The sequence below is a fragment of the Ictalurus furcatus genome, chromosome 6, assembly GCF_023375685.1.
Source record: "Ictalurus furcatus strain D&B chromosome 6, Billie_1.0, whole genome shotgun sequence".
Lineage (NCBI taxonomy): Eukaryota > Metazoa > Chordata > Actinopteri > Siluriformes > Ictaluridae > Ictalurus > Ictalurus furcatus.
The window spans coordinates 25,138,772-25,160,010 of NC_071260.1; the positions used below are offsets into that span (position 1 = coordinate 25,138,772).

General features: G+C 37.1%; 4 protein-coding genes across 7 annotated transcripts in view; all 4 read left to right on the forward strand.

Annotated features, from left to right (window-relative positions):
- The first annotated feature begins 264 nt into the window (after nt 1–264).
- The window catches only part of LOC128609007 (bile salt export pump-like), a 43,073-nt gene continuing 22,098 nt past the window's right edge, over nt 265–21,239 (forward strand). For 2 of the 3 annotated variants that reach the window (XM_053627280.1, XM_053627285.1), the window contains exons 1-2: nt 295–600; nt 709–793. In XM_053627280.1, coding sequence (XP_053483255.1) covers nt 389–600; nt 709–793 — 297 coding nt within the window. In that variant the 5' untranslated portion in view covers nt 295–388. Of the gene's footprint in view, nt 601–708; nt 794–21,239 lie in introns of all 3 variants that reach the window. The other variant, XM_053627282.1, reaches the window with a different exon arrangement.
- Nucleotides 4,086–5,363, forward strand: LOC128609010 (bile salt export pump-like). 2 transcript variants are annotated; one of them, XM_053627290.1, is made up of 4 exons: nt 4,086–4,519; nt 4,612–4,807; nt 4,902–4,983; nt 5,319–5,363. In XM_053627290.1, the coding sequence occupies exons 1-4, from the start codon at nt 4,385–4,387 to the stop codon at nt 5,335–5,337; spliced, it is 432 nt and encodes a 143-aa protein (XP_053483265.1). In that variant the 5' UTR covers nt 4,086–4,384; the 3' UTR covers nt 5,338–5,363. The 2 variants fall into 2 exon arrangements, with proteins under 2 accessions (XP_053483265.1, XP_053483264.1); XM_053627289.1 differs by lacking the exon at nt 5,319–5,363 and having other exon boundaries at nt 4,902–5,190.
- LOC128609008 (bile salt export pump-like) lies at nt 5,535–8,709 on the forward strand. Its single transcript, XM_053627286.1, has 5 exons — nt 5,535–5,690; nt 5,919–6,080; nt 7,482–7,685; nt 8,047–8,288; nt 8,451–8,709. Exons 1-5 carry the CDS (start codon nt 5,559–5,561, stop codon nt 8,614–8,616), a joined length of 906 nt encoding a protein of 301 aa, XP_053483261.1. The 5' UTR covers nt 5,535–5,558; the 3' UTR covers nt 8,617–8,709.
- On the forward strand, nt 11,082–13,474 carry LOC128609009 (bile salt export pump-like). The gene is made up of 4 exons (XM_053627287.1): nt 11,082–11,404; nt 11,595–11,801; nt 12,063–12,209; nt 12,383–13,474. Exons 1-4 carry the CDS (start codon nt 11,093–11,095, stop codon nt 12,581–12,583), a joined length of 867 nt encoding a protein of 288 aa, XP_053483262.1. The 5' UTR covers nt 11,082–11,092; the 3' UTR covers nt 12,584–13,474.

Consider the following 21,239-nt stretch of genomic DNA (forward strand, 5'->3'; position numbering starts at 1 on the left):
TTTTGGCAAAGGTAGGTAGAACAAACTATTGACTAAAAGGGTGCCAATAATTGTTGCACACCTATATTTACGAATATATTTTTTTGATAAACCTGTGTTTTGTTTGCAATTGTTTGACATCCAAGAGAGCAGAGTATTTTTGTGAATTTTTGTGAACAAAAGATCAAAAGATCAAACAATAAAGAAAATTTTTCACAGCCTTCTTTGCTCATATTTACCAAGGGTGCCAATATTAGTGGAGGGCACTGTATATCTGACCAATGCTAGCAAAAATATTAATATTTGTAATCTTCACTTTTCAAGAACTGGTGGTGACAAAAGAGGAGAGAAGGCCCTTGGTGTTGGCTTTTTCCAACTGTTTCGCTTTGCTACATGGCTAGATATTGTGATGATGGTAGTTGGAGGGTTGTGTGCACTTGTCCATGGTGCTGCCTCTCCTCTCATGCTGCTAGTCTACAGCAAGATGACTAACACCTTTGTAGCCTATGAGCTGGAGATTCAGGAACTAGCTGATCCCAACAAAGTCTGCATCAATAACACTGTCACCTGGACTAATGGGACTCTAGTGGAGCAGGGAGATAATACCACTGTGCATTGTGGGTAAGTGGTGTATAACAGGCTGCAGTTCTGTTTGAATCAAGCAAGCAAGTTGATGAACGACAAATTAATCAGATTATAAATAAACTGCTGTTTCTTTCTTTTATACAGTGTAGATATTGAGGCACAGATGACCATGTTTGCTTATTATTATGTTGGTATTGGAGTGGGTGTTCTAATTCTTAGTTATTTTCAGGTATAAAGGAAGCATTTATAATAATAATAATAATTATTATTATTATTATTATTAGTATTATTATTATTATTATTATTATTATTATTGTTGCTGTTGTTGTTGTTTGATAAATACCTTCAAGTATAGTATCTTTAAATCAACAGTATGCATCTTCTCCCTATTTCAGATTGCTCTGTGGGTCTCTGCAGCTGCAAAGCAAACACAGAGAATCCAAAAAATATACTTCAAGAGTATCATGAGCATGGAAATTGGATGGTTTGACTGCAATTCTGTTGGAGAGATGAACACAAGAATATCTGAGTAATATAGATATTAAATTTTGTAAATGAAACATTTTAATCCAGTGAATGAACCAAAATATATGAATGGATAACAACTGAAATTTGCATTGCAAATTGTGTTGATTGGTTTCAAGACTGATTTAATGTCTGAAGGTTTTCAGTCATCCAACATAGGAGGAATTTCTCATAGTAGTCTTCGTGATTAGACATCTGAGAGGCTTTAGGGGGCAGGACCACAAAATTCAATAGATATAAGAGCACCATTCCAGACAGTGAAAGGGAAAACTTTTGTTGACTTTGGTTTTTGGGAACTTTTGGAAAAACTTTTCCCCCATCCATTTTTCTAATTTTACTCCACAAGACAGAAGACATTCACAGCACTCACCAAAGACTCAAGTATTAAATTCTTGCCTGCAGACAAGGGGACATGGAGAGTTGGGCTAAACACATTGCACCCCTTGCTTGTATGCATGTTCTATTGTCTTCTTACATGACACAATATAGATTGTTTAACATGCAGAAAGTTTACAGGAATCCAACAAACACATATCAGTATCTGCTATTTGACTCCCACTACCCATATTAACAAGTTATTAGAGGACTTCAAAACCAGGCTAAAATGTGTTGACCAATTCTGAGTCCAGAGACCAGAGGTGCAAACATCTGATAAGAGTGTCAAAAGCTTATGGCTACATGAATTTAGATTTTGTAAACCCTGCAACAACATGTGCGTTGGAGAAACTGCACATAACATAAAAGAAGGCAAATACTTCAGGTCAGTTGCCCAACTTCACATAAATGTTAAGGGACACTATCTTAAGGACAAGCATGTTAGCATTCTGGACAGAGGGGAAAAAAATGTAACAGCCATCTATGAACCGTGTACCTACCAACCTAATGGTTTTTGCCCAATTGAATCATGTTTTTTCATGATGTCCAATGTTTACACAGCACAGATTTCCCAGCATTCAACAGAACTGATGAGGCCTTATATAGGAGAGATGTCATGCCTTTATGAACTAAAGGCCTAGCCAGTCACCAAAACATTTTAATCACTTAACATGTAGATCCTAAAATATGTACCTGTTGTCGCCATATGTATAATGATTATCTCTGTGTATTTTGTTTCAGTGATATTAACAAAATCAACAATGCTATAGCAGATCAAGTGGCCATCTTTATTGAGAGGATTTCTACATTTATCTTTGGTTTTCTGGTGGGCTTTGTTGGAGGATGGAAGTTGACACTGGTGGTGATTGCAGTAAGCCCTCTGATTGGATTGGCAGCAGGACTTATGGCTATGGTCAGTTATTATTCATTAAACACAGTCTACACACAGGATAATTTTGATTAGGTATTTCTTATCATTGTAACATTCATAAACTGTGATTGCAGGCAGTTGCAAGGCTGACAGGTCGTGAGTTGCAGGCCTATGCTAAAGCAGGATCTATAGCTGATGAAGTCCTCTGTGCCATCAGAACAGTTACAGCATTTGGAGGAGAGGACAAGGAGACTGAAAGGTGTGGTATCTCACTGTTTCAAATGACAAATTTCAAATGTTCAAATTTCAAATGACTAGCCTGTGCTAGTCTACGATCATCCCTAACTAATAAACCATTCAATGAGGCATATCAATAAGCATATCACAATGGTATGAGTGGTTTGTTTTATCTTCAGATATGACAAGAATCTTGAGGAGGCACAGACATGGGGGGTGAAGAAAGGAACTATCATTGGTGTATTCCAGGGTTATCTGTGGTGCATCATCTTCCTTTGTTATGCTCTTGCCTTCTGGTATGGATCCAAACTTGTCATTGATACCAAAGAGCTCACACCTGGAACCCTCATCCAGGTATGAGCAATTCACAAAAATGTATTATGATACCAAATCATAACCCAGAGAGAACATGCAAAATACCAGACAAACACTAACCTGAATTCAGGATCAAACCGGGAACCCTAGAGCTGTTGGCCGACACTGCACCACTGTGCCACTTTCATTAACTACAATACTTTTTATGTAAAAACTTGGTAAATGGTGTGCATATATTGTATTATCAGGTGTTCTTTGGTGTGCTTATGGGAGCCATTAATCTGGGTCAAGCCTCTCCATGTCTAGAGGCCTTCGCTTCTGGTCGTGCTGCAGCCAAGAGCATCTTTGAAACCATTGACAGGGTAAAACACACAGTGACGCAATCGGCTAACTCATATTGACAAAAGGAACAAGTTACAATTTTATGGCTATATTGGATGATGACACTGCCAATCTTTCTGCTCACACAGGTCCCAAAAATAGATTGTTTCTCCGAAGAAGGGCACAAGTTAGAGAGTGTGAAAGGTGACATTGAATTCCACCGTATTCATTTCAACTATCCCTCCAGACCTGAAGTAAAGGTTAGACACCTCAATTTTTGCCTTTTTTAACATTGCTTTCTCAGCTATTTAAAATGATCAGCTGATACATAAACTACAGTCTTTATATTACATTGCATTTTTATTGTTGTAGATTTTAGATGATTTACACTTACTGGTTAAAGCTGGGGAGACTACAGCATTTGTTGGACCTAGTGGATCTGGAAAAAGTACAGCCGTCCAACTTATTCAAAGATTTTATGACCCTCAACAAGGAATGGTAATTCACACCTGTTTAATGGATACATTTATATGAGTGATTATTTCCATACATATGTAACCAAGCTATGTGCTTGTGAGCTGAGCTGTCATCACACTTAGGTCACCCTAGATGGACATGATCTTAGGAGTCTGAATATCCAGTGGCTGCGTTCACTGATAGGCATTGTAGAACAGGAACCGGTTCTCTTTGCCACAACCATTGCAGAGAACATCCGCTATGGCCGACCAGGGGTCAGCATAGAAGAGGTTATACAGGTTTCTAAAGAGGCCAATGCTTATAACTTTATCATGGATCTGCCACAGGTACATGACCAATCACACATGACAACATCCAAATTAGTAGTATAGCAGTTTATGTGCAAAGGAACAAATAGATAGTGAGATAATGGCTAGTTAAGACTGTTCAATGGACATTTCTCTGATACTTTTATTTTACATCATTAAGCTAAAACAAAAATGGCAGTCTGATTTTTTGTAAACTTGTTGCAAACAGTCACAGTTTTCAATGTGTAGAGTTGAAACTACAATTAAAAATTCTTCAGTACAGTAATAAATTATTTGTTATAAAATAGATTTAATTCTGATTTGTAAGGAAATAGGGTAGATGGCACTTTTTCATGACATGCCGATTTCATGACAGAATTTTGATACACTGGTTGGAGAGGGTGGTGGTCAGATGAGTGGTGGGCAGAAGCAGAGGATTGCAATCGCTCGAGCACTGGTCAGAAACCCCAAAATCCTTCTGCTGGACATGGCCACCTCAGCCCTGGACAATGAGAGTGAAGCTGTAGTGCAGGAGGCACTGGACAAGGTGACAACACATTTTCACTGGTATCTAAGGTTTAGTCAGTTCATTTGTTGCAAAGGAATATTGAATTGATATTGATACATTTTTTTTGTCAGGCCCGCATAGGCAGAACCACCATCATTATTGCTCATCGTCTGTCTACAATCTGTAATGCTGATGTGATTGTGGGTTTTGAACATGGCCGTGCTGTGGAGAGGGGCACACACAAACAATTAATGAGCAGACAGGGAGTCTATTTTACTCTTGTTACACTCCAGGAGCAAAGAAGCATGAATCCCCAAACAGACAAAAGTGAGTAGATCATATACGTGATTCCTGGAATGTGATGTATTGCTTTTGTTGTCGATGGCATAAGTCCTGTTTGTTCTCTTGATCATCCATTTAGCATCTGAAGCCAGCAATCTTGAGGATGATAGGATTGAGCAGATAACAAGTTTCAATAGAGGAAGCTATGGGTCAAGTTTAAGGTACAAAACAATCAAACATAATCTTTTCTCAGAATTTTAGATGGCAAAAATATTTGTTCCATGTAGTAGATTGTATATAATTCTGAAAATAATCCAAATGTCTGCAGGCGATCCTTGCGAATCAGGTCACACTCCCAAATGTCAAACCACTTCATTGATGCCATATCTGGAGAAATTAAATTTGATTCTGAGAGCCTTGAAATTAAGGCACTGAGAGAAGCAAAGGTGTATATAATGAAAATTATAAAGAAATAAATTTGTCAAGAATTCTGCATTTTGACATGATCAATACATTATTATTATTATTATTATTATTATTATTATTATTATTATAGAAAATTGATGATGATGTAGAAGAGCTGACTGAATCAGCACCAGTGGCTCGAATTCTGAAGTACAACCAGCCTGAATGGCTGTATATGTTGACCGGCTCTTTAGCAGCAGGTATAAATGGATCCGTCAACCCCATATACGCCCTCTTATTCAGCCAGATTATAGGGGTAAGCAACCATTTAAATGCTTGGAAAGAACATTTTGAGTTTGTTGTAAACTTTTCATTCATGTTAATGAAGTAAATGGTAATACCACTAATATTTATGCAGACATTTGCTATCAGAGACCTGGATGAACAAAGAGAGCAAATTGATGGAATTTGTGTTCTCTTTGTCTCTGTGGGAGTTATGAGTTTCTTCTCACAGTTCCTGCAAGTATGGTTCTTCTGTCTTTATTATTTATGTACATATTATTAATTATGTACACATTTATTGAGTCGTCTGCTTTAAAAAATATCCAGTATATGTCAAATGTATCAAAATAAAAATAAATATATAAGATATTATGTCTGGTCATTTGAGAATCATATAATATTTGTTTTACAGTATTATATCATAAATTAAATCTACTTTTCTAATGGAAAGTGTGTGTATATTTTGCAGGGGTTTGCCTTTGCTAAGTCTGGTGAGCTACTGACTCGGAGGCTAAGGAAGATTGCTTTCCAGGCAATGCTCAGACAGGAAATCGGATGGTTTGATGATCCTAACAACAGCCCAGGAGCTCTTACCACTAGACTGGCTACTGATGCATCCATGGTGCAAGGGGTTAGTGTGCCTCCAAAATATCTAGCAATTGATTTAGTTGTGTAAAGCCTGGCTTAGGTTAGCTAGACCTGCTTTGTGCATAATGCAATAACATTTTTTGCAGTGCAACAGAGTCCCACTGGTAACATCCCTTTTTAATAGTAGTGAAGTAATGTGTGGTCACAAATTATGATTTCCAAGACTTATTGATCATTCCCATGCCTTACTAAGTTATGGCCACACATACGGATCCTATTCCCACATATTAATGAGTTGGGGCCATAAATGATTTTTTTTAAAGAAGGGATATCACCAGATTGGGGCATTCAATGTATTGTAGGTTACACATAATACAAAAAAATGAATGAATTGCAATATGGAGTTTGTTTATGCACCTACTGGTACATCCAGACAGTAAGGCATTACAATAATCTAACCTAGAGGTGAGGAAAGCATGAACAAATTTTTCTGCATTGTGTTGTGACATTATATTTCTTATCTTAACAATATTTCTGAGGTGAAAGAAGGCTTTCCTTGTAATGTTTTCTACATGAGTGTCAAATGAAAGACTGGGGTCAATAATCACACCAAAGTCTTTTACTGCTGAACATTATGCAACAGAAAGGCCATCCATAGTTACTATGTAATCAGAAAGCTTAGTTCTAGCTACACGTTGTCCTAGTAGAAGTACTGTATGTCTGTCTTGTCAGAATTAAGTAAAAAGAAGTTAATAAGTATCCGGTGTCAAATGTCCTTTACACATTCCTCAACTTTATAAGCTGGAATCTGTCATCTGGCTTTGCTGAAACATACAACTGTGTATCATCAGCATAAAAGTAGAAGCTAATTCCATGTTTACAAATAATTTTACCCAGAGGCAGCATATATAAAGAAAAAAGAAGTGGGCCTAAAACAGAACCTTGTGGAACACCAAATGGGGTATTTACTTCAGTTTGCATAAAGAAGTCACCAGTTACATCTACGAACTGATAGTGATCAGTCAAATGAGACCTGAGCCAGGAGAGGGCTGTTTCCTTAAAGCCAGCAATGTTTTCTAGTCGTAATATTTTCTACATGAGCGTCAAATGAAAGACTGGGGTCAATAATCACACCAAGGTCTTTTACTGCTGAACATTATGTTACAGAAAGGCCATCCAGAGTTACTATGTAATCAGAAAGCTTACTTGTAGCTGCATGTGGTCCTAGTAGAAGTACTGTACTCCTGTCTTGTCAGAATTAAGTAAAAGGAAGTTAATATGTATCCAGTGTCTAATGTCTTTTACACATTCCTCAACTTTGTTGTGGCCATGAATTATTTTTTATTAAGAAGGGATGTCACCAGTATGGGGCATACAATGTACTGTAGGTTACACAGAATACAAAAAAATAATGTAAATAATTACAATATCCTATCTGTTTCAGGCTACTGGCTCTCAGATCGGCATGATTGTGAACTCTCTGACAAACATTGGAGCCTCTTTAATCATTGCATACTACTTTAGCTGGAAGCTAAGTTTGGTAGTGACATGCTTCCTCCCTCTTATTGGCCTCTCTGGAGTCATCCAAGTTAAAATGCTGACTGGCTTCGCTAATGAGGACAAGAAAGCAATGGACGTGGCAGGACAGGTAAAGTAGCAATAATGTGTAGTACTGTCCTTAAGCATTTACCCTTAACAAGAGGGTGCAGAGCTTCATCAGGTTCACCCATTACTGTTAAAAATCTAAAATACAAAATAGTTTTGATTTGTTTCACAGTTTTCTTGGTCACTGCACAAACCCATGTGTCTTTTTTCATAGTATAAATGTCTTTATTAAATTCCCCACACTGGGGAATAAAGTTTTATCTTATCTTATCTTATCTTATCTTTATTTCTATTCTAGAATAGTAAAAAAAAAAAAAAAAGTAAAAATTAAGAAAAGGATTCAGGCATGTTACAATTCTTTGACTAATAGTATATAGTAACTGTGGGTCTATCTGATACCACAGGTGTCCAGTGAAGCTATGGCCAACATCAGGACAGTTGCAGGCCTATCTAAAGAGAAACAGTTTGTGGCTTTGTATGAGCAGCAGCTGGATGCACCCTACAAAGCAGCCAAGAAGAAGGCTAACATCTATGCCATCTGCTTTGCTTTTGCCCAATGTGTTATCTTCATGGCATATGCAGCCTCATTTAGATATGGTGGCTATTTGGTTAATTTTGAAGGCCTGCACTATGTGGTTGTTTTCAGGTGAGTTCTAATAAAAATTAATGATGTACACTATAGCTTTTTTATAGTGCTACTGTTATTGTAACTTAAGTAGCTGGTATAGGTTAAATGCACTTAAATATTGTAATTAAAATAATCAAAGCCATAAAATATGTATGGTCAATTATGTGTTTTATCTCCTAGAGTAATCACTGCCCTTATAACCAGTGGCACAGCTCTTGGAAGAGCTTCATCTTTCACGCCAGACTATGCCAAAGCCAAAATTGCTGCTGCCCAGTTCTTCAAATTACTTGACAGAGTCCCTAAAATCAGCAGTAGTCAGGAGGGAAGAAGATGGGTAAGAAATTAAGAGATGCTATATATTTCTATATAGATACAGTATATCTTCTTTATATACTTTGTGTGTTTCTAGGTTAATAACAAATTGAGAATTTTTTTTCAATTTATATATCCAAATATAAAATACTGTATATGCCTTTGGATCTACAGCACATGTATGCCTATACTAGAGGCATAGCATTAATGTTGGTCCCTCCATTGCTGATATAATAACCTCCACTCTTCTGGGAAGGCTTTCCATATTTTAGAGTGTGGCTGTGGGGATTTGTCCATTCAGCCGCTAAAACATTATTGAGTTCAGGCACTGATGTCCAGAAAGGAGGCCTAGAGTGCAGTCTGCATTACAATTCATCTCAAAGGTCCGGGCTCTGTACAGGCTACTTGAATGCTTCCAAACCAACCTTGTCAAACCATGTCTTCATGGACCTTGCTTTGTGCACAGAGGTTTTGTCATGCTGGAACTTGTTTGAACAGCCTCGCTTGCATCAATAAAGGTCACTGTACATGATTCCACTTTCAGAAAGACTCTGGGCAAAAATGGCATGCATGGAGGCATGGCAAGTTGAAAACCACTGCTAACCCTGAAGAACATTAAGGCTCATCTGAATTTTGAAAAAACACACTTTGATGATCCTCAGACCTTTTGGGAGAATCTTCTGTGGACTGATGAGTCAAAAGTGGAACTGTTTGGAAGACAGGAGTTATATCTGACGTAAGCCAAACACAGAATTCCACAAAAAGAGGGGGGGGGGGGGGCTTGGGCAGCATCCGAACATCCCAGTTCATCACAACATTCTATGCCTGTGATCCCTCTAAATCTGCTCCTTTACCTAAGAAAAAATCTATTTACAAAAAGCTTGACTAAACATATATGTTTTCAGTGATACTGAGACACTAAGACTATGTCTGAGTCCTGAACACTAGTTGGAAGGCTGTTCCATAACTGTGGGGCTTTGTAAGAGAAAGCTCTTCCGTCTGCTGTAGCCTTCACTATTCAAGATACCAACAAATACCCTGCACCTTTTGATCAAAGTAGGCATGGCGGATCATAAAAGACAAATTTCGCTCAGGTACTGTGATGTGAGACTGTTTAGTGCATTATAGGTCAATAGTAGTATTTTATAATCACTGGAAATTTTTAGTGGGAGCCAATGCAGTGTGGATAAGATGGGGGCCAGGAGAGGGCTGTTTCCTTAAAGCCAGCAACATTTTCTAGTCTACCAAGGAGAATCGTATGATCAGTGGTATCAAAAGCTGCACTAAGGTGAAGCAACACAAGCAAAGAGACAACCGTGATCAGAGGCCAGTAGTAAGTAATTTACCACTTTAACCAGTGCTGTCTTTGTGCTATGATGAGGCCTAAATCCTGACTGATACATTTCATGAATGTTATTCCTATGTAGGTACAAGCATAGCTGCCGTGTTACAGTCTTGTCTAAGATCTTAGAGATAAAGGGGATATTTTATATTGGCCTATAGCTGGACAATTGACAGGGGTCAAGGTCAGGTTGTTTAATCAGGGGTTTGATAAATGCTAGTTTAAATAATTTAGGTACATCGGCAGTGCTAAGAGAAGAGTTGATTATTTTTAGAAGGGGTTTGATTACTTCTGGAATAATCTGTTTGATTAATTAAATCTCTCGAAGGGGAGTAAAACATCTAATCGTTGATCGGATACTGTTATGTTATTATGTCTGAATTATTTGTCTAATATTTTCAGTTTTGCCAATGAAAAAATTCATGACAGCATCGCGGCTATTTAATAATTGTGTGCATGTTTCTCCTGTGGTTTTATTCCTAGTTAATTTTGCTACGGTATTAAATAGTAATCTAGCATTATTTTTGTTATCTTCAGTAAGACTGATCTACCAGTACTAAGAGATTTTCTATAGTTCAGGGGGCTCTCCTTCCATGCTGTTTGAAATATTAAATATATATCCACATTTATTCTGTAGCATGCATTTTTACACAAATTCCATAATTCCAAGATATCTAAATATTTGTGCTCTGCCACTGAAATTGTAGTCAAGCCAAGCAGAACTTTGTCATCACAGCCATATATACAGTAGTGTGCAGTACATTATATTTCTCCTGGATTCAAGGTGCAAGATGCATATATGACATACACAGTACTGACAGGACATAAATAAAATGCATTTGGAATAGGAAGCATGCAGGGTGGGTATGGGAAACAGTTGTGTTCATACAAAGACAGGCAGCAGAGCATAAATAGAGCAATCACAAAAAGAGCATTTAACATGACAATAAGACATTAGAGTAAATACAGGGTCCAAAGCTATACAGTAACAACATGTCGGCAAATGTTGGCAATGGACATTTTTACTGGAAGGCAGAAATCAATAGACTAAATTAAGAATAAATGCAATGTAGCTTAAATATATTTTTTGATTAAATGATGCCAGTATTTTTGTTCTTCTACCATAATGACATTGCATCAGTTATGGTGCACAATTTGTTCCGTTTATATGGATTTTTATGCCTTGCTTTCTATTTTTATCAGTTATTTCACCTTTTTGTTCCCAGTCACATTAAGCCATTTTGTAATATATAAATCAATGTCCTCTCCTTGTCTGTTGCAGAATAACTTTAAGGGTAAGATTGAGTTCAAAAACTGCAGGTTTACCTATCCAAGCCGGCCTAACATCCAGGTGCTGAGGGGACTGGAGGTGGAAGTGAGCCCTGGCCAGACTCTTGCATTTGTGGGCAGTAGCGGTTGTGGCAAGAGCACAAGCGTTCAACTACTGGAAAGATTTTATGACCCAGACCAGGGCCAAGTGGTGAGAATCCACAGTCTTACTGCTCAGCAAGACCTACATACACCTAGTTCTACTTTTGTATAGAATATTCATTTTTGGCAGTCCAGGACTTGGCTTGAAATATTTCAGCATTTTTTAGAGGTTGTTGAGGTAGTCAAAACAGTATCTGAATAGTTAATTGACAATTATGCATATTTCCTTACTCTGACAGCTGATAGACGGACACCCATCCCATGAAATTAATGTACCATTCCTGAGGTCTCAGATTGGAATTGTATCTCAGGAGCCTGTGCTTTTTGACTGCACAATAGCAGAAAACATCCAGTATGGAGCTAACTCACAGTCCGTCACCATGGAGGAGGTCATAGAGGCTTCGAAGAAGGCTTATCTGCATGATTTTGTGATGAGTCTACCTGATGTGAGTACAATAAAAATCATCTTTATTCTAATTACATTCATAAAAGCACATGGTAATTTAAACATCTATTAATAATTAAACAACAACAAAGGCTCTGCTACAAATGCAGTGACTTAAACAGTGAGGAGAAACTGGTGGAAATTTTGAAACCTGAATAACAGACTGACAGTTTTAATGGCTCTGTGTTGAACAGTAGATTAAGTAATGACATTGTACTGAACAAAATGACACCCTCTTGTCTTTGCTGTGGTTGGTTCACAGAGATATGAGACTCATGTTGGAGCACATGGGTCTCAGCTGTCTAGAGGGCAGAAGCAGTGTATTGCGATTGCTCGCGCCATTATCAGAAACCCAAAAATCCTGCTGCTGGATGAGGCTACCTCTGCCCTAGACACAGAAAGTGAGAAGGTATCAAGAGCATATCCAAATTAATTGTTTGGCTTATTGTTTTGTTTGTTTGCTTGCTTGCTTTATCTATTGCGCATTACTTACTTAATGAAGATAAAACATATCACCAGAACACAAGTGAGTATTTAACTCTCTCTAACACAGTTAACACTTAATACTTTCTCTTTCTGCAGACAGTTCAGGCAGCGTTGGATGAAGCTCGATGTGGCCGCACCTGCATTGTCATTGCACACAGACTCTCCACCATTCAAAATGCTGATATCATTGCAGTGATGTGTCAAGGTGTTGTTATTGAGAAAGGCACACATGAAGAGCTTATGACTAAGAAAGGGGCCTATCACAAGCTGGTTACTACAGGTGCACCCATAAGTTAAAAACAATATTGTACAATGATGTAGTAGACCTTTACCTTAATTTACTAGTGTACCAACAGGATGTGCACTGATCTGGAGGAACTGTCCTTTCAGTTCAATACAGTACACTGTATTTGTCCAGTATTATATTATAGGCAGCGTATGGATTATATTACATCACTGGCAGATCTCTATTTCTCTTGATTACCCACAGTGATAATAATGTACTCTGTTATTTTTATATGATTATTATTGTTTCTTTTTTCTGATAATCTAAATCAGGGGTGTCAGACGTACGGCCCGGATGAATTTTGAAAGTGAAAAAATGCGTAAAAGACACGAACTTGAAATTTTTAAATAAAATGCTATTCCTAAATTATGCGCTAGGGGCGCACTGTTTTAGTCAGAGTAGAAGACGCAGCACACTCTGGGACTCAGACCGAATAGCAGATGGCAGCAATGCGCCTTCTTCTGTTTGTTATTACGGTGTAGTCTACCCTATTTTCTACTCGTCCCCACACCCTCATTAGCAAAACTGTGTCAAAAAGGAGAAAAGTGGATACAGAATGTAGAGTTTTCCAAGAAAAATGGACCGCTTCCTATTTATTCACAGAGATGAATGGGTAAAAGTTTAAAAAAAAATGCAATTTAATTTTAGTCAACAGCTTCACTACAAAAGAGTTTGGTTTAATGGAATCCTATTGTTCATGCAATGCCATACATTTTAAAGTGCAATACTATATTTTTCAGTTCCAAATACCTGTGAAGTTTTTTGCATTTGTAAAAACACTGTGACCAGTTGTAATGCACACATGTAAATGATAATCAGAAGCAAATTGCACATGTTTGTCTTAAGAAATCTGAGGTTGTTCATGATATATTTTGTAAAAGGATATTTAATTAAATATGAAGATTTTCCTAATGTACTTGTACTTCTTTGCATGAAAACAAAGGGAAAAACATGGACTTATTGTTATTTATAGGTAATTATGCTATGATTTTACTGGCCTGGCCCACTTGACATCTAATTAGGCTGTATGTGGCCCCTGAACTAAAATTAGTTTGACACCCCTGATCTAAATTGAGGAATCCTGTTTGAGTTGTGACATAATGTAGTCAAACAAGGAGATTTTTTTGTAAAGAAAAAAGAGAAAACCTGGTCTTTGTATTACTATTTTGACATGATGATATGTTGGATAATGGATGTTAATTCCTAAACTGTTGACCAGGTGCTTTTAAAAAAAAAAAGAAGGTTTTTTTAAAAAAAAAAAAAAAACTCTGAATAAAGTAGTGTATAGATAATCTAGTTAAAAATCAGGCACAATCTATTTGGTGCATCACAGAGTAAAAATAAGGTACTGATTTGCAGAACGTAAACAATATAGCTAGCAAACAATTATTGAAACGACAGAGTGGTGGAGCATTACGGAAGGTAGTTGTAAAGGAAGGAAAGGAAGGATTGAATGTTGAGAGGGGAAAACAGTAAGCAGTAGGTAAAGTAAGGCTTCGAACTTCATAACTGTGTTTTTTGCTCAGTTTTCAAACTTGAAGCATTGTTACACTGCCAAGTGAACATGACGTTGTTTATTGCAAAATCCTAAAAACTCTCTTCACTACTGTTTATGGTGTAACTTAACTGAGTGTTTTCTGACAGCTCAAGATCCCATTATCCAATTGCTCTGTTCTCGATTATGTCCTGTTAGACGTTTGTATGTGATGTTTATTTGTTTGTAATTTATCTGTTTACTGTTTACTTTAATTTATCGGACGCTGTAAAGCAGCCTTGAATTTGAGAAATGTGCTATATAAATTAAACTTGCTACATAAATAAAAGTATTCTTAACATTACTTTAAACCATTTCCACATTCCTGACAATGTTCATACACGCAATACAGCCTACAATTTTGGTATTACAAAAGGTTATATGGTACTTAATTGCTTCCTGAAGTTTTAAACAGAGTAGCTAAAGGATCTTGAGGAAAGCAACAACGAGCCCAAAGATTACACTTGTATGTTTTTTTTTCTTTTTTTATACCCCCCCCCACGCACACACGTACACAAAACACACAACACATTAATAACCGAATTTACACAAATGAACCAGTTCAAAGGTTTACATATGCTTGATTCTTCATACTTTGTGTTGTTACCTGGATGATCAACAAATGTTGAGTCCCTTGTTTTCAGTTATTATTGTGTTTTGTGGACTATATGTATCTGTTATGTGAAATAGCTTATTCAAAATAGCAATTTTTATGATCCCTCTTTTTAGAAAGAAATTACTAACATTTTGCAGATTCTGCAAGGGATATGTAAATTTAAGAGCACAACTGTGTGTACATATATGTAAAACCTGGACCCTATCACAGGGAGCATTGGGCACAAGGCGGGGTACACCTTGGATACCCATTCATACACTACGGACACTTTGGACATGCCAATCAGCCTACCATGCGTGTCTTTGGACTGGGGGAGGAAACCGGAGTACCTGGAGAAAACCCCCGCGGCACGGGGAGAACATGCAAATTCCACACACAGGGCAGTGGCGGGACTTGAACACCCAACCCTGGAGGTGTCAGGCAAATGTGCCAACCACTAAGCCACCATGCGCCCTCTATATAGATATTTTACACACACACACGCACACTTGCTGAAAAGCTGTAGCGGAAAGATGCCTTCAAAATAATGAAAATTAAAAAAAATATTGTAAGGAGCAGTAAACAGTAGTAAATGAAGCAGTCAATGAAAATAAAAATAGTAGTCTCTGGTATAATTTGTGCAGTTTTATAAGGAAATGACCTGTATGTTTTATTGAGCATCTTGCAGAAGCAGCCATGGTTCTTCTGGAGATTTTGACTGTCGCACTTGTTTATTTTTGAAGCAAAATCCAGCAGCCTTCCTTTTGTGTTTTTGTCTGAAAAGGGGTTTTTAACGTAATATGCTGCTTGACAGACCAACATTTTTCTGTAACATGTGTTAGAAAACTAATGTTTGGAAATCTAAAGTGTTTTTTGTACTGACTTGATAATGCAGAAGTCATATATATATATATATATATATATATATATATATATATATATATATATATATATATATATATATATATATATATATATATGTATGTATGTATGTATGTATGTGTGTATGTGTGTGTGTGTGTGTGTGTGTGTGTGCGTGCACAGACAAGTGATCCAAGAAATAAAATGTTCAGGATCAATGAAAATTCCAGATAACATTTTTTTACTAATCATAAAAGACAGTTTTCTGGATTTTATTTCATAGTGAATTTCTAAATATATTAAATGAATTCATTTATTTACTGTATTCCAAACAAAATAATATATAATTAGTGGTTCTAAACATCCTCGATATTATAATTTCCCAACATTTCCTATTTAACAGTTCATAATTCTATAAAATCATACCATGAAACAGAATTACAAATATGTCAGAGAAAACTAAATTGTGATTAAACATCCATACATACACTTTTCTATTCCTAATATTAGACAACATGGACACTGCTAGAGTCAAGTGAAAATATTTTGAATATAGTTGAATTAACTTAACTCTCATGATTTCTCATTGACTCTTGACATAGTCAACTGTAAGAAAGATATAAGAAAGGCACTATCACGGTTTCATTTAGATAAGAAAATACCAATTCGAAGGCACTTTTGCCATACTTCATACCCACGATGACGAAATATTGTCTGGCCAACACACAAGTTAATGGTTGTTCCAAAAGAATATAAAGAGACTACAATGCAACCAATATAGCCATAAAAATCAATATTTTGTCCATAAACCAGATTAAACAATTCTTTCACTATCATCCAGATTAAACAAAGGAAGAAAAGGAAAGTCTGAATCATGCCTGTGATTGTCACTCTCATCTGTTTCTGGCGACGAGGAGATGAAAAGGAGCTGCTGCTTCCCTCCATGCTCTTCATGTGTTTCCGCAGATAAAGAATCATAGTACAGCTTGATATCAACATCACACAAAGACAAATCGATAAGTAACTAAATCTTAAGCACATGTCTACCAGCATGAAATCAAACACGGTGTAAAGTTTTGCCTGTGTACCATTCCATTGTGCTGTGTAGATGTCACCATTAAAAATTTGATAAAAAAGTGCACTTTTTGCAATATTTTCAGAGAATCCAGACAGGAAAAAAAATTTCTCTGCTATCATAGATGAGTATATGAAGAATCGGATGTTTCTTTTCAAATAGATGAAGACAGAGTGCTGAGCAGGAACAATCTGGCAGTAGTAGAACACATTCAGCCAAAGAGATGAGGTTACACTTGTCCTCATAGCAAAGAAGAGTATTTCTGCTATAACATCATAAACTATTACACTTGATGAATAGAAATCAATAATGCTGAACAGAAAAATACAGATTTGAAGAGTAATGTTGCACCCAACAAGTGTTCCCAGCAAAACATTAAGAGGTTGTTTCAGATGCTCTGTCCCTTGCTGTTGAAAGAACATACAGAAGACTAAAAAAATATTCACAAGAACGGTAACAGTGGAGACAGGAATATACAGCTGAACAAGACTGAAAGAAGCCATCAAGGTAGTTGCTAAAATATCTGAACATCAAACAGAGCAGATTTGCTTGTCTTGTTTTTCTAAATTACAATGGGTAGATGTCTTTTAGGCTCTCTGCAGTTCAGAAGACCCACCTTCAGATAAACATTATTAATAAACAAGTACAGTTCACCTCTTTTTAAATCTCTTCTCTGGATGCAGTGGTAATGTGTGAAATTGAATGATTACATAATGTAGCTCGTGTCTCTGAGCTATGAAAACAACTAATGTATCAGTTTTCCCTACATGTGTATTTACAATGCAAATAACTGGAAGACACAATGGCAACTCTAGTTTATTTTCCATGTCATGGTTTACCACAGTTTAAACAGAACATAATAATTTCCTGTTTTCATTCTGTTTAGTCACCTTGACATCTGTTGTGATGAAGTGCTTTGAAAGACTGGTCAGAGACTTCATCACCTCTTCACTGCTTGACACCCTGGATCCACTACAGTTTGCATACCACCCAAATCGCTCCACGGATGATGCCATCACGGATCTCCTCCACACTTTTCTGTGCCATCTGGACTCCAGAAACGGAAATTATGTTAAAATGCTGTTTGTTGTCTACAGCTCAGCATTTAACACTATATTTCCCTTGAAAGTCACCCCCAAGATGGAGGACTTGGGTCTGAGACTGTCTCTGTGCCAGTGGATCTCCAACTTCCTGGTGGACAGACCACAAGCAGTTAGGGTGGGCAAACATGTCGCACCCACCTCACCCTCAGCATTGAAGCCCCAGAGGGATGTGTATTGAGTGCCCTGCTGTACTCCCTGTACACCTGTGGCTTTGTGGCAACTTCCAAATCTTCCACCATTATTAAGTTCGCTGATGACACTGTTGTGTTGGGCCTGATCTCCGATAACGATGAGAAGGCCTATTTAGGGGAGATTAAGAGCCTGGAGAACTGGTGCCAGGAGAACAATCTCCTCCTGAATGTCAGCAAGACAAAGGAGCTGTTTGTGGACTTCACAAAGCACAAAGCAGGAGAGGAGCTACCATCCACTCAAGATCAACGGGACCCCAGTGGAGCGTGTGGACAGTTTCTGTTACTTTGGTGTTAACATCACACAGGATCTGACATGGTCCTGTCACATCAACACCATGGTGGAGAAGGCACTTGAAAGACTTTAAACTGCCCTCAAAGGTGCTCAGGAACTTTTATACCTGCACCACTCAGAGCATCCGGACAGGAAACATTACAGCAAACAGCTGAGCGCAACATCCACACTGAGCTCCCTGACCTGAAGTCCATCTACAACAAGCAGTGCTGGACCAAGGCCAGGAAGATAATGAAGAACCTCAACCATCCCAACAATGGACTGTTCTTTCTGTTACAGTCAGGGAAATATTTCCGTTCCCTGAAGGCCAACAAAGAGAGAATGAGGAGGAGCTTTTTCCCTGTGAATGAAAGTTATTCATAACAATGGGTCAGACCAAATATTGTCGCAATGCACTGTGAAGAGGATGGTTAGAGTGGCCAAAAAATCTCCAAGGATCACAGCTGGAGAATTACAGAAGTTAGTTGCATCTTGGGGTAAGAAAGTCTCCAAAACTATAATCTGAAATCACCTACATCACCACAAGTTGTTTAGAAGGGTTTCAAGAAAAAAGCCTCTACTCTCATCCAAAAACTCAAGTGCCTTCAGATTGCCAGACAATAATGGAACTTCAAATGGGATCGGGCTCTATGGTCATATGAAAACAAAATAGAGCTTTTTGGCAATAAACACCAGAGGTGGTTTTGGAGCACATAGAGAGGTAGCCATATGGAAAAGTACCTCATGCCCATGGTTAAATATGGTGGTGGCTCTTTAATGTTTTGGGGTTATTGTTCTGCCATTGGACCTGGACATTTTGTTAGGATATATGGCATCATGGACTCTATCAAATATCAACAGATACTAAATGAAAACATGACTGCCTCTGCCAGAAAGCTTAAAATGGCCCATGGTTGGATCTTCCAGCAGGACAATGATCCAAAACATACATCAAAATCAACACAAAAATGGTTTTCTGACCACAAAATCAAGGTCCTGCCATGGTCATCCCAGTCCCCTGACTTGAAACCCATAGAAAACCTGTGGGGTGAACTGATGAGAAGAGTCAACCAGCATGGACCTCGGAATTTGAAGGATCTGGAGAGATTCTGTATGGAGAAATGATCGCAAATCTTTTGTCATTTATTCTCCAAACTCATCAGGCATTATAGAAGACTCAGAGCTGTTATCTTGGCAAAGGGAGATAGCACAAAGTATTGACTAAAAGGTTACCAATAATTGTTGCACACCTATATTTAATAAAAAAAATATTTTTTTGATAAATCTGTGTTTTGTTTGCAATTGTTTGATATCCATGAAGTATTTTTGGAATTTTTTTTTTTAACAAAAGATCAAAAGGTTAAACAATAAAGACAACAGCCTTCTTTGCTCAAATTTACCAAGGGTGCCAATATTAGTGGAGGGCACTGTATATGAAATAACCATAAAAATTGTTCATTTTTTTTTCCATAAACACTTTGCATATAATTACAAACATGATTTTAAGCACATAGAGAGGACACATTATTCAAATGAACTAAGTGTAAAACGACAGCTAACCACTACAAATAACTTTTCATTGATTTAGTTAGGTCTGTTTTGCAGAACAAACCTCAACATGTTCACAATATGATGCAAATGCACGGGGTACAAAATGAACATGATGTACCTACCTCTAAAGTATTATGTAAATATTGTGGATTGCCACCAAACATATTTTTTGTTTTTTTGCTATTAAAATAAATACAATTTTTTATACATACACACGGGTTAATTAGTTACCTTACGACCACAATGCGCCTTACTGTAAAGCAGAATAGATTTTCTTTTCCATGCTGAAAGTTAAAATTATCTTTGATAATAAATAAATGGTTTCTGGAATTTTCAATTTTAAATTCTGATGAAAACTGTTTTCAGAAAATTTACCATCTGGTCTGTTGTTCTGCATTTCTGTTATAATTAATTCTCCTGTGACATTGCTTCAGTGTAACAACATACAGTACATACCAGTCAAAACTGGAAGACCAACTTAAAACCAGACACTCCATGTTTGTTGATATTTTAAAGAATGTGTATAATATGTATTGTGTATTCATAGTATACTGTATATCCTCGGTTATCTTTAAATATTGGTATATTATCTGTATATACATTGCACATTATGCTTGGATAATCTAGGTACTGTTGTATATATAATGAACACATCTCACATATAATTATGACTAATACGTGCATATATTATATTTTTTATACCTATTAAAGTTTTTCTATTATATAGTGTAATTTACCATTCATACTGTTATGTACTCAAAAGATACTGCACATATTCACTACCTATAGCCTTGTTTATTTATTATTTATATCCATATTCAATCTGCACTTTGTTAATTTGCACAATGCTATTATCTGTACTACTGTACTGGAGGGATGAACACTGTTCCCTCAATAAGTTTTTTTCATGTTTGGTGGAGCACTGTCTAACACATCAGTAACATCAGCATTGTCATCCTGGACCAGATTCATCATAATATAAAGGTTTGATTACCTAACCTCATTGTGTGATTACCTGACCTTACCAAACTGTTAATTTGCATATTGTTATTCTGATTTTATGATCTTGCGCTCTACCAGTGTTGGGAAAGCTACTTTGAAACTGTAGCTTTTCAAGCTACAAGCTACTCATAGTTTGAAGTAGTTAAGCTACAGTCAAGCTACCCTTTTAAAAAAGTAGTTAGCTACAGTATACCACAAGTTACTGTCACGTAATCAGAGAAGGAACTCTGAACTACAGTTCCCAGCAGCCACTGCATCACAGTCACATGACTACCTGCACCTGAATCACGTTTCTGTTAAGGGGCACTCCTGTATATAGCCACAGTTTGCACTGCATTCCTTGTCTTAGGTTTGTCTTTCTTTGTCTTTGTCCCTGTTGCTGTGTTTTGTTCTTTGGTTTATGTTTAGTCTTTGCCACAGTGTTTTGCCTCAAAGTCATAGTGTATTTTTGTATTTTGTTTGGTTCTTTATTAAACTTGAAAAT